The sequence below is a fragment of the Octopus sinensis genome, linkage group LG3, assembly GCF_006345805.1.
Source record: "Octopus sinensis linkage group LG3, ASM634580v1, whole genome shotgun sequence".
Classification (NCBI taxonomy): Eukaryota; Metazoa; Mollusca; class Cephalopoda; order Octopoda; family Octopodidae; genus Octopus; species Octopus sinensis.
The window spans coordinates 155,024,885-155,039,002 of NC_042999.1; the positions used below are offsets into that span (position 1 = coordinate 155,024,885).

The 14,118-nt window shown below is 39.5% G+C and overlaps 1 protein-coding gene across 5 annotated transcripts in view; it reads left to right on the forward strand.

The window, feature by feature from the left end:
* Positions 1 to 14,118, forward strand: part of LOC115209376 (golgin-45) — a 49,994-nt gene that overhangs the window by 21,243 nt on the left and 14,633 nt on the right. For all 5 annotated transcript variants that reach the window (XM_029777755.2, XM_036501509.1, XM_029777756.2 and 2 more), the window contains exons 5-7: positions 1,774 to 1,896; positions 3,095 to 3,223; positions 5,878 to 6,115. In XM_029777755.2, coding sequence (XP_029633615.1) covers positions 1,774 to 1,896; positions 3,095 to 3,223; positions 5,878 to 6,115 — 490 coding nt within the window. The remainder of the gene's footprint in view (positions 1 to 1,773; positions 1,897 to 3,094; positions 3,224 to 5,877; positions 6,116 to 14,118) is intronic.

A 14,118-nucleotide genomic window follows, 5' to 3' on the forward strand; every position in this document is an offset into this window, starting at 1 on the left:
TGTAGTGGGTGCTTTTTACGTGCCACCCGCACAGGTGCCAGACAGAGCTGGCAAACGGCCACGAACGGATGGTGCTTTTTATGTGCCACGGCACGAGGGCCAGGCGAGGCTGGCAACGGACACGAAACGGGGCGGTGCTGGCAACGGTCGCGAAACGGAAGGTTCTCTTACATGCCACCGGCACTGGTAACACATCTGCAATTTCCATTGATCGATTTCGATTCTGATGTTGATCGATATTTTGAGTCGTCTGTCTATATAGTAGAACTCTATTTAAATTTGTCATCCTAATAAATATACAGCTTCCTGTTTAAAGCCCATTACCCCTATCTTGCACAGGATATTGAACCCCCCTGGAAACTCTTCAGAGACATGCAACCAAGCGATTACCCTCCATCAGGTATCTACCATACTCTGAACGCCTTGCTTCCCTGGGCATAGATACATTGAAGCTTCGATGTTTAGCAACTGACTTGGTAAACACCCACAAAATGATTAACCATCATGCTAGCAACCACCATGAGCACCTTTTTGAGCCCCGTGTGTCTAATACACATGTGGACATATTTACAAAGTCAGAAAACAGCACAGCTCCCATGACTTTTGGAAACATTTTTTCACACTCAGAGTTGCTAAAGCATGGAACAAATACTTGCATCAGTTGTTAGTTGCCGAGACATTGCATCCTTTAAAACCTCCATGCTTCCTGAAACTTTCCAACACTACACCTGATATCCCCTTCCCCTTCCATACGCATGCACACATATATATCATGACTCATATACTGTTCACTTTCCTGACTCTTGTACATAATTCTGTGTATTGTACATGCACCTTTAATGAGTTGTAGTGCACCTGAGCATTGTACACAATAATCTCATTATTATTATTATATGTATATGCACACACATATGCAAATGAGTAAAATGAGATATGGATTCAGAGAACCGGGGGCACCTTTTGTGGCCTTGGCTATCAAGTCCACGTACTAATCAAGTACAAAATAATGTAATGTTAACCTATGGAAGTCAGGTTGAGAAGACTCATTAAGCCAGGTGAAGCTGCAGTCACTTTCCTACTTTTATACATAATTCTATGTACTGTACATGCACCTTTGATGAGTTGTAGTGCTCCTGAGCACTATACACAATTATTTCGTTATTATTATACTCTTATAAATAGATGACCCCTCATAAAAAGTAAACAACCTTTACTATGAACAGCTAAAATCATCATCATATAACATCCATGTTCCATGCTGGTATAGGTTGGACGGTTTGACAGGATGTGATGGGTCCAAGGACTGTATTGTGCTCCAGTCTCCTTGTTGGCATGGTTTCCACCCTTCCCAGTGTCAACCACTTTACAGTGTTTTTTCTGAGTTGTTTCCTCAGGCCACTGGCACCAGTGAGGTCACCATGCAGCTTACAAGCCTACAAAACCCAAAGCCCAAGGGACTCAATGCTATCAGTTGACAGTTAAGGAGAAAGGGTGGGGCACAACAGGTTCTTGTAGGTGAAATTTGGCAGGTGGGGACTAGTTGATTACACCAACCTCAGTTTTCAACTCGTACTTAATTAATAACGCTGAAAGAATGAAAGGCAAAGTTGACCTCAGCAGAATTTGAACTCGGAATGAAGCAACAGGCGAAAATACTGCTAAGCATTTTATCCACTGCCCTAACAATTTTGTCAGCTCGCTGCTGCCTTAATAATGATAATAATAAAAGATAAATTTATCCAATTATATTTGTTTGTCTTCATATTTTTACAGGGATAAAGCTCAGTTATCTTTGGAAGTCGGTGGTTATACAAAGAAAGTTTCAGAAGATTATGAAAACCTTGACCGATTGTCCATTCAAGCTGACATTTGGAGAAGCAAATTTATGGCCAGCAGGTAAATTACTTCCACTATAATTTCCAATTAACCCTTTTGATGCCAACCCAGCTGAAACCGCCTCTGGCTCTATAGTACAAATGTCTTGTTTTCATAAGTTTTGAATTAAAATCTTCCACCAAACCTTAGTCTCAATATATGTTCCTAACATTAACTGAATGATAACTGAATGATTTTACTAAATTTTTTGTTATATTTAAAATTAATTGAAAGAAACACAGAACATCTCAACAGAAATATGTTTACAAAAGAGTTGAAATATATAATAGCAAAACAATTCTTAACCCTTTTGATACTAACTTGGCTGAAATCGCCTCTAGCTCTGTAGTACAAATGTCTTGTTTTCATAAGTTCTGAATTAAAATCTTCCACCAAACCTTAGTCACAGGTTATGTTCCTAGCACTAACTTAATGATAACTAAGTTATTTTACTAAATTCTTTGTTATATTTAATGTAATTGAAAGAAACACAGAGCATCTCAGAATAAATGCAGTAGTGAAAGGGTTAAAATTTTGAAAATATAAATGTATCGACATATCAAATTTGAGTGCAATCGGATGGAGGATGCCCGAGATCCTAGAAGACACACACACACAGACAGAACGGATTTTATATAATAGATATATATATGTGTGGATGTTTTTTCTCACTTCACATTAAATCTATTGAGCTAACAAAGCTAGTTTATTGACATGCTCTGCTAACAAAACTGTTATCTAGCTCTGTGCTTTTGAAGGTATCATCATCATCATTTAACGTCCGTTCTCCATGCTAGCATGGGTTGGACGGTTCGACCGGGGATCTGGGAAGCCAGAAGGCTGCACCAGGCTCTAGTCTGATCTGGCAGTGTTTCTACAGCTGGATGCCCTTCCTAATGCCAATGGATACCCTTCCTAACGCTAATGTGGATTTAAAAGAAAATATAATCTCTTACTTGAAAAACAGGTAAATGTGAGCAACAGGAAGGGTATGTTTCCAGTTAAATAAACAGAATGAAAAATTATACTCAATTTAGTGTGATTTTTGTGAACTGAACATGTATCACATAAAAATTGTTTTTTGTTGATTATTCAGTAACTACATCACAATCATTGTAAAACCACATTACTCTAGTCTTCCACTTCTAAATACCATGTTTATTGTACTATTTTGAAATATAGATACCGTATAAAATACCTTTGTATTTTCTCCCATTAGAGTTCTAATTGATGAACTGGCCAAAGGGAGAGGATTGTTATCTTCCCAATATCAAGAATCTCAAGATGCCATTCAAAGGTTGTTAAACGAGCGACATGAATTACAGTCTCACCTCATGGAATCGTACAAGTAAGTCGAAGAAACATTTATTAATTTCGATGTTTTAAACTGAAAAAGTCAAGTGGCTACATGGAATAAGTTGTTAGACTGCTATTATATCAGTCAAGGGTTCAAATCACTTGCAAATATTTCATTGTGCTTTTAAACTAACTTTTAATTAAAGTATTAAATTTGTGATAATAAATCTCTGAACAAGGTATAAACAGTAACTGCATGACAGTGTGAAGTGTATTTGCCATCTAAATGTGGCTAACCACTAAGGGTGGATGTTACTGTAGCTTGTAGCCCCAGGAGAACATCTTCTCCAGCTGGCTGTTGACACACTTTCTGTGCCCTATTGGTATTTGCAAAGGGAAGTCATCTTTCCCATTGTTGACCTGACAGGATACTCACGGACCTGGGTTTCTGAGTATTTACCCATCATCAGCGCACAACAATCACTGGTCTTCGATGCGAAGGGGTCCCAATGCAAATACATATATCCTTTTTCTAGTGACTTTTCGTCATACTAATAGGGCGCAGAAAGTGTGTCAATAGCCAGCTGGAGATGTTCTCCTGGGGCTACAAGCTACAGTAACATCCACCCTTAATGGTTAGCCACATTTAGATGGCAAATATACTTCATATTAAATTTGTGATTTAAGCAGAACTAGAGAAAGCTAAATCATGGATAATCCTTTTGTGACTAACTTGCCAGACACTACTTTTGATTTTTGGGTACAAGCTTCTTATTTTAACCCTTTAGCGTTCTGATTATTCTACCAAATCTAATACTTATTTATTCACTGATACAGAAGCAATTTATTCTCAAATGCATGATAATGCTAATACAATAGCATGAACAGGATAAACTATCCGTATATTGCAGAAAAATTTGTTAGCGGCCATGAGAATAAATTATTTCTGTATCTTTCAATACATCTCAATGCTTCTAAATCAAACTTTGTTTGTTTAATTTCATCGTAAGTTCATCATCATCATCGTTTAACGTCCGCTTTCCATGCTAGCATGGGTTGGACAGTTCAACTGGGGTCTGGGAAGCCAGGAGGCTGCACCAGGCCCAGTCTGATCTGGCAGAGTTTCTACAGCTGGATGCCCTTCCTAACGCCAACCATTCTGTGAGTTAGTGGGTGCTTTTTACATGTCACCAGCACAGGTGCCAGACGTGGCTGGCAACAGCCACGATCGGTTGATTTATTTATTCATGTTATTTCAAATTAATCATGCATTATCTATAGCTTTGAGTTTTTGATGATGTAATTGTTTATTTTTAGAATGATTTTATAAGGTTGGTTTGAGAGTCTGTATCTGGACGGTTTGAGCATAAAAACAGTAGAATATTTGGGCCAGATATGGCCAGTTTAAATGCTAAAGGGTTAAAGTCATCATCATCGTTTAACGTCCGCTTTCCATGCTAGCATGGGTTGGACGATTTGACTGAGGTCTGGTGAACCTGATGGCTGCACCTGACTCCAATCTGATATGGCAGAGTTTCTACAGCTGGATGCCCTTCCCAATGCCAACCACTCCGAGAGTGTAGTGGGTGCTTTTACGTGCCACCGGCACGAGGGCCAGTCAGGCGGTACTGGCAGCGGCCACGCTCAAATGGTGCTTTTTATGTGCCACCTGCACAGGAGCCAGTCTAGCGGCACCGGCAACGACCTCGCTCGAATGTTTTTTCACGTGCCAGTAAGGCGATACAGGTAACGATCACACTTGAATGGTGCTTTTTACATGCCATTGGCATGGAGGCCAGCTTGTTGCTCTGGCAACGATCACGCTCGTATGGTACTCTTAGTACTCGACTAGCACAGATGCCAGTCATCGAATTTGAATTCGATTTCGATTTCACTTGCCTCAACAGGTCTTCGCATAAATTCAAATGGCACTTTGAAATATCATGTTAATGTTTATTGCAAAATTCAGCTCAATAATGAGAAATTATTTCACTAGATCTTTCTATATTTTTAAAATTAAATGAAATATAGAGTATTTCAACAGAAATATATATATTAACAAAAGGATTCAAGATCACTGCCATAGCCTGTACCAGTGTTGCATAAGCAGCCCATTTAAAAAGTACCTTTGAATCGTTAGGCGACGCCTTGCTTGAAGAAACCTATTGAGTCAAGCAAAATCAAAAATCAAGTCACAATCAAATGGAAATTGAAGTTTGGCCAATGCCAGTGCTACCTGACTGGCTCCCATGCTGGTGGCACACAATAAGCACCATGCATGCATGGGTTGTTGCCAGTGCTGCCTGACAGGCTCCCTGGGTCAGTGGCATATAAAAAGCACCATCCAAACGTAGCCAATGCCAGTGCTACCTGACTGGTTCCCATGCCGGTGGCACATAAAAAGCACCCACTACACTTTTGGAGTGGTTGGTGTTAAGAAGGGCATCCAGCTGTAGAAACATTGTCAGATCAGACTGGAGCCTGGTGCAGCCTTCTGGCTTGTCAGCCCTCATGCAAACCATCCAACCCATGCCAGCATGGAAAATGGACATTAGATGATGATGATGATGATTCATAGGGTTAGAATATTCAACCCAAGCAAGAATGAAAAAAGTGGTTTTCAAAATGATGATGATAATAATAATGATGATGATGAGGAGGAGGAGGACGTACAATTCTTTTATCTTTAATTCTTAAATATTTCAGATTTTTGAAGCAAGTCAATGAGGCATTTGATCCACTGAATACTCAGAATCTCTTCTCACTACCAAACACTTCCAACATTTTAGAATTAGTTAAACTCATACAACAGCTCTCTGAAGCCATCCGTTTTCGTCTTCTGCCTGGGAGGGTCTCTTTACCAAGTTCTACATCACCCCTTCAGACCGGAAGCAATTTTGCTGCTCAGAATGCATTAACACCAGCTGAAGCTCAAGCACAAGAGGTGAGCAGTCTTTCTATTTATTACCTTTCATTTCTACAGATAATATTTCCCTTTTACTGCTATTGTTATTATTTAATATCTCTGTTCAGCTTGGCACATGTAAACCCAAGGTGGATGTCAGTTGAACACTTCACAAAGACTCAAAGGTCTCCATGTTGTTATTGATGTTGTTTAGTCTTAGATTAATTCTGATTAATATATATATGTGTGTAGTTTGTCAGTCGATGTGACGAAGACCATCTAGTCATCTTGGGCTTGTGGGTGGGCTTGTTTTGTGAGTCCGCAGATGGCTAGTGAGGCCAATCTGCGCCCAAAAGAGTCTTTGACAGTGTGGACAGGGAATGGTAGTGATCCTATTGGTCTCGCATGTGTTGGCACCCTTGTGGACAGCTGATCGCCACTCTTCTCTGTCTAGAGCAGACTGCTCCCAAGTGTCATGGTCAGTGTTGAAGGCTTTCAGTGTGTCCTTAAAATGCTTCTGGCCACCTTGTGAGCGCTTTCCCTTTTGCAAACAGTCTTGCGTAGCCTGCTGAAGGCAGCGCTTGCCTTGGCAAGTCTGGCATTGATTTTGTCATTGATGACAACATTTCTAGAGAGTGTCCTGCCAAGGTAGGTGAACTTGTCCACCGCGTTCAGTCGCTGTCTGTTGATGGTGATGTTGGGTTCAACGTAGGGCTTGGTTGGAGCTGGCTGATACATTACAGTCTTTTTTTGTATATGTTTGTGTGTCTGTGTTTGTCCCCCCACCATCGATTGACAACCGATGTTGGTGTGTTTATGTCCCCTGTAACTTAGCGGTTCAGCAAAAGAGGCCGATAGAATAAGTACTAGGCTTACAAAGAATAAGTACTGGGGTCGATTTGCTCGACTAAAGGCGGTGCTCCAGCATGGCCGCAGTCAAATGACTGAAACAAGTAAGAGATAAAATGTATAGACACACACACAATTGGGTTCTTTCAGTTTCTGCTTACTAAATCCATGCACATGGCTTTGATTGGCTTGGGACTATAATAAAAGGCACTTACCAAAGATTCCACACAGTAGAACTGAACCAAGGACCATGTGTTTAGGAAAGCAAACTTCTCAACCACACAGCCACTCCTGTCACCCTACAACTTATATAATTGTAGGTTCAGTCCCATTGCATGATACCTTGGTTAATTCACTGTTTAAATGTTACCTTAGTTACAGTAACATCCTTTGCAGTCTCAAATCAAAGAAAGAACCACTATGCAGTCGCTCAAACAGCTAGAAATAGCAGTCAAATAACTCTGAAATTACGCCTTGAAAGGACAAATTATATAATGTATAGTCTGAGATACTCCTTAAGAAAAAGTTGAGATGGTCATTGCTGTAACGTCTTTTGTTATAGGGCTGCTCAATCAGTTCTAACCTGGGGCTAAACAACAACCTGTATTGTCTTTTTATTTGATTTTTTAATTAAGAATGTTATTCAGAACCTAATTCATTCTCTAATATTTTTGAATGTTTGTTAATATTTCGTCGTCATCATCATCATCATTAGTAATCGTCATCAATGGTTTATGATTTTTCCGTACATTTAATGGGTTTGGTGAATGTGGAAGAGGTGAGGGTGGGGATTTTGCATTGGTTACACAATCAAGACCAGTCATAAAGACATGGGAGGCAACTCCGAAATTTTATTTATTCCAGAGTTACTTCCCTCGCCTTAAAATTTCTCATTAAAACTAATGGTGTTTTTTTTCTATCCTCCGTAAGATGCAAATTTAAATTTCATTACTGACTACATTAACTAAATTTGAACTCCCTTTACTACTTATTTTCCATGCAGAAGGTATCCATGGGTATTCCGCCCCCACCCCGCAGTCATTTCTCCGTTTGTTTATGTTTTCTTTTAACATCTACTTTTCCATGCTAGCATGGGTTAGATATATTGTTTGCAGCTGGACGCCCTTCCTATCGCTAACCCTTACCTGTTTCTCAAGTTAGGAGTTTCTTATTCCACACATCTTCAAAAGTGCAAAGCCTAGAAGTGGTTTGTTGACAGGGGAAATGTCAACAACGTCACCACTTGTAGCTCAGCAATTTCAAAGGAATGTAAACGTAAACCAGTGATGCTCAATTATTAGGGGTCAGTTATTTTGCCCATGCACCCCTCCGATTCCTATTCTACTCAGGGGTATCCCCATAGCCATCCAATGTTTAGAAAATCCTATTATATTTTTAGAATTAAATATTATTGGGAAATTGAATATAGAAAATTAAAATGTTATAACCAATTTATTGTGCATAGATTTTAACAAGATAATCTTATAATTGACTCTCAAGGGTCTTGTGGACCCCACTTGAGAATCCCTGATGTAAACAGTCAAACAATAGGCACATACACACATACATATATATATGCATGTATGATGTACATACACACACATGATGGGCTTCTTTCAGTTTCCATTCTCTTTCTCTTTCTCTTTTCTCTTTTCTCTTTTACTTGTTTCAGTCATTTGACTGCGGCCATGCTGGAGCACCGCCTTTAATCGAGCAACTCGACCCCGAGACTTATTCTTTGTAAGCCCAGTACTTATTCTATCGGTCTCTTTTTTGCCGAACCGCTAAGTGACGGGGACGTAAACACACCAGCATCGGTTGTCAAGCAATGCTAGGGGAACAAACACAGACACACAAACAAACACATATATATATATATACATATATACGACAGGCTTCTTTCAGTTTCCGTCTACCAAATCCACTCACAAGGCATTGGTCGGCCCGGGGCTATAGCAGAAGACACTTGCCCAAGATGCCATGCAGTGGGACTGAACCCGGAACCATGTGGTTGGTTAGCAAGCTACTTACCACACAGCCACTCCTGCGCCTATCTGCCAGATCCACTCATAAGACTTTGTTAGGCCCATTGCTATAGTAGAAGACACCAGCCCGAAGTTCCACAGAGTGGGACTGAACCCAGTACCTTGTGGCTGGGATGCAAACTTCTTACAATGCAGCTATGTCGGCACCTAGTGTAGTAATAAATTAAATTATATGTCCTTAGCTCCAAGAAACTTTTAAGGGCCAATTGTTGTTGTTTTGTCACAAGGCGCAGAAGTGTGACCAACCACATGGTTCTGGGTTCAGTCCCACTTTGTGGCACCTTGGGCAAGTGTCTTCTACTATAGCCTCAGGCCAACCAAAGCCTTGTGAGTGGATTTGGTAGACGGAAACTGAAAGAAGCCCGTCGTATATATGTACGTGTGTGTATATTTTTGTGTGTCTGTGTTTGTCCCCCCAACATTGCGTGACAACCAATGCTGGTGTGTTTACGTCCCCGTAACTTAGTGGTTCGGCAAAACAGACCAATAGAATAAGTACTAGGCTTACAAAGAATAAGTCCTGGGGTCGATTTGCTCGACTAAAGGTAGTGCTCCAGCATGGCCACAGTCAAATGACTGAAACAAGTAAGAGTAAAAAAGAGAGAGTCAACCCTGATCCTCACAAACTGGTAATTTTGAGCCTTCACACATGTTGCTAGTCTCTAACCCAGCACATGGTGATCACCATGACCTCTGACCCTTGCATAGCACGGTTGAGATTCCAATTTTGTTGATGTATTTGACTGATTTATTGATTTTTTTTACTTTTAACCTTCAAAGGTCACTGTGTCAATTGTTTTGGCCATTATCTCTATTTCTAATTGACATCTAATCCATTAGAATTGTTTTTCTCTTTCCATCTCATTTCATCCCTCTCAGGTGTTCATTACAATGTCTGAGTATCATTTAATATAAAACTTCCTAAAACTTCTGTGGCAAGGCATAAGTGTGGCTGTGTGGTAAGGAGCTTGTTCCCAATCACATGGTTCTGGGTTTGGCCCCTCTGCTTGGCACCAGAGAGAATGTCTTCTAGTCTAACCTCGAGCCTACCGAAGACTCACGGGTGGATTTAGTAGACAGAAACTGAAGGAAGCTTGTTGTGTATGTGTGTGTGTGTGTGTGTGCACACGCATGCTATCACTGCTTGACAACTGGTATTGGTGTGTTTATGTCACTGTAACTTAGCAGTTCATCAAAAGAGACTGCTAGAATAAGAACCAGGCTTTAACCCTTTTGTTACCATATTTCTGTTGAGATGCTCTGTGTTTCTTTCAATTACTTTAAATATAACAAAGAATTTAGTAAAATAACTTAGTTATCATTAAGTTAGTGCTAGGAACATAAATTGTAACTAAGGTTTGGAGGAAGATTTTAATTCAATACTTATGAAAACAAGACATTTGTACTACAGAGCCAGAGGTGGTTTCAGCCAGGTTGGTAACGAAAGGGTTAAGAATTGTTTCTCTCTTATATATTTTAACCCTTTTGTTACCATATTTCTGTTGAGATGCTTTGTGTTTCTTTCAATTAATTTTAAATATAACAAAAAATTGAATAAAATAACTTAGTTATCATTCAGCTAGTGTTAGGAACATAAATTGTGACTAAGGTTTGGTGGAAGATTTTAATTCAAAACTTATGAAAACAAGACATTTGTACTACAGAGCCAGAGCTGGTTTCAGCCAGGTTGGTAATGAAAGGGTTAAGAATTGTTTCTCTATAATAAATTTTAACCCTTTTGTTACTGTATTTCTGTTGAGATGCTCTGTGTTTCTTTCAATTACTTTAAATATAACAAAGAATTTAGTAAAATAACTTAGTTATCATTAAGCTAGTGTTAGAAACATAAATTGTGACAAGGGTTAGGTGGAAGATTTTAATTCAAAACTTATGAAAACGAGACATTTGTACTCAGAGCCAGAGGTGGTTTTAGCCAGGTTGGTAACAAAAGGGTTAAATAAAAAAAAAGTACTAGCATCAATTCATTTGTCTAAAAAGGTGGTGCTCCAGCATGGCTGCAGTTTAATGACTGAAACAAGTAAAAGATATAAGGAAAAAGATAATTACTCATTAACACTAGTCTCTCCTTTTAAGGTGGTGAAGAGGCGGAGTTGTTAGCACTTCAGACAAAATGCTTAGTGAAGTTTCTTCTGACTCTTCATATTCTGAGTTCAAATTCCGCTGAGGTTGCCTCTGCCTTACATCCTTGGGGTTGACAAATTAAAGTATATATCGAGTATTGGCAGGGTCATTGATGTAACTGACTGCTCCCCTGCCACTTCAGAACTGCTGGCTTTGTACCAAAATTAGAAAGAATTAACCCTGCTGTCATCTTCTACAACCCTCAGTATCTGATGAACCATGCATTAGTTTTGACAATGAGTCTTTCTTCAATCACCTAGACTAATTACTTGTTAAATTTAATTCATCGTCATCATTTAAAATCAGTTTTTCATGCTGGTATGGATCAGACATTTTGACAGGAGCTGACAAACCAGAGAACTGCATCAAGCTCAACTTTCTGTTTTGGTATGGTTTCTACAGCAGGATGCCCTTCCTAATGTCAATGCTGAGTATTCCACAGACATGCCTTAATGTAATCCTCAGGCCAAATAAGCATGACACAACATTTGACATGGCTACACCGTTGAACCACAGGCACCATCCATTCGTTGGGATTCCTAACAATTTCTATCTACCCATTTTTTCTCCCAAATCAACCTGAGACTTGTAAGATGTCATGCAATGAGATCGAACCAAGGACTTCATGATCAAAGAGAGTAGCAAAACTATATCAATCTCACAAGCATATATCTTATCTCTTCATTAAGGAACTACTTGAAAGATCTTTTGGTATTGCTTTTTCTCAAACTAATTAGTAAAACAAATTCGCACACATGCATCATCATCGTCGTCGTTTAATGTCTGCTTTTCATGCTGGCATGGGTTGGACGGTTTGACTGAGGGCTGGCAAGCCAGAAGGCTGCACCAGGTACCAATCAGATCTGGCAATGTTTCTACAGCTGGATGCCCTTCCTAACGCCAACCACTCTGAGTGGGTGCTTTTTATGTGCCACTGGTACAAGAGCCAGTCAGGCAATACTGGCATTGACCACTCTTGAATGGTGCTTTTTACGTACCACTGGCACGGGACAAGTCAGGCAACACTGGCAATGACCATGCTTGAATGGTGCCTTTTACATGTCACAGGCACGGGAGCCAGTCAGGTGGTACTGGCAATGACCGTGCTTGAATGGTGCTTTTTACATGCCACTAGACTAGCAAAGGAGCCAGTCAGGCAGCAATGGCAACGATCAAGCTCAAATGGTGCTTTTTATGTGCCACCAGCATGGGACCAGTCAGGCGACACTGGCATCGACCACGCTCAAATGGTGCATTTTACATACCACCGACATGGGGTCAAGCAGCACTGGCTTCAACCATGCTCGAATGCATTGTAGGTATTTAGAAACTTTGAGAGATATGAGGTGTGTTATTTATAATGGTGAAATTTAAAGTAGATAATGCTTTACAGATAACTTAGAGCTTCTCAACCACTTCTTTACCTGTAGATTCCTATTTTACTTGGATAGATCTTCCTAGCCATTCGCTGTTTTAAAAATCCTATTATATTTTTGTACTTAAACATTAAGAATTCTATAAAATATTGTTTAAATATTTTATGTTGTAGAATTATAACCAACTCATTGCATATAAATTTTAACAACAAAATCTTGTATGGACCCTGGTGGAGAATCACAGCTGTAAAAAAATAGTGTGTAGAATATTAGGTTTAAAAAAAATTCTCCTTGGATGGAAAAATAATCAAAGGCTGTCTGTGGCACTTGAACCTACATTTTTCCGTAAACTTGACAGACATTCTGCAGTTGTATCAAAGCAACACTTTAAACCTTTTCCATCCACTTTAGAAGCTTTGTTTTTACCTGTGAGAATTGTATATTGTTTACATTACAAGAATCTAGAAACTTCGAGAGATATGAAAAAGTGAGTCATTTTGGCTTCAAGTTTTGGCACAAGGCCAGCATTTTCAGGGGAGGGGAGGGGTTGATTATCTTCAACCCTGAAAGGATGAAATTTGGGGAAATTTGAACTCAGAACATTAAGACAGACAAAATAATGTTCAGCATTTTACCTGGTGAGCATTGGCATAGCTAGAATGTGGGCTGCCTAGTACAGCCCTTCCGTTTGCTGCAGCTGGACCCCACAAAAAACCCATATTGCTTACAGCAGACCCAAAGTGCCCCCTCCTCCTCCCAGCTACGCTAGTGCTGGTGAGCTTATGATTCTGCCAGCTTGCCACCTTGAAAGTTAATCTTTTCACTGGTGGAACTTGAAGAAGATAAAGCTACAAATTAAAGTCTGTAAATATTTGGTTATGAATCCCTTTGGATGGAAACAAGTTGAAGGCTGTTTTGGGGACTCAAACTCGCATCTGTGAACATGACAAATGTGCTAACCAATATACCAAAGCAACAATTTGAATTTTTTTCATCCAATTTAGAAACTTCATTCCTTATGTTTTTTGTATTATTAGAGTTTAGAAATTTCAATATGAACAGCTTACAATTCTTCAATAAGAACGAAACTAACAGTGAAAATTTGAAATGTTGCTTTGGTATAATGGTAGAACATCTGTCATGTGTACAGATGCGAGTTCAAGTCCTGTGAACAGCCTTTGATTTTTTTCTCCATCCAAGGGGTTTTCTAATTCAGCATCCTACATGCTGATGTCCACCTTTACATTCTGAGTTTGAATTCTGCAGAAGTTAACTTTGCCTTCTTCCTATCTGGGTCAATAAAATAAAGTACCCATTGAACATTAGGCTCAATATAACTGACTTACCCTTTCCCCTAAAATTGCTGGCTTTGTGCCAAAATCTGACCATTATTATTATTCCACCGAGGTCAACTTTGCCTTCATCCTTTTGGAGTCGATAAAATAAGTTACCAGTTGAGCACGGGTCAATGTAATCAATCCTCCATCTCACCCCACCCCAAAGCGCTAGCCTTGTGCCAAAATTTGAAACCAATATTCTGCATACTATTATCCATAGCTTTATCTAATTCAAGGTCCGTCATTAAAAATAGCATACTTCACACAGCTTTTATGAAATAATTGCCTGTAAT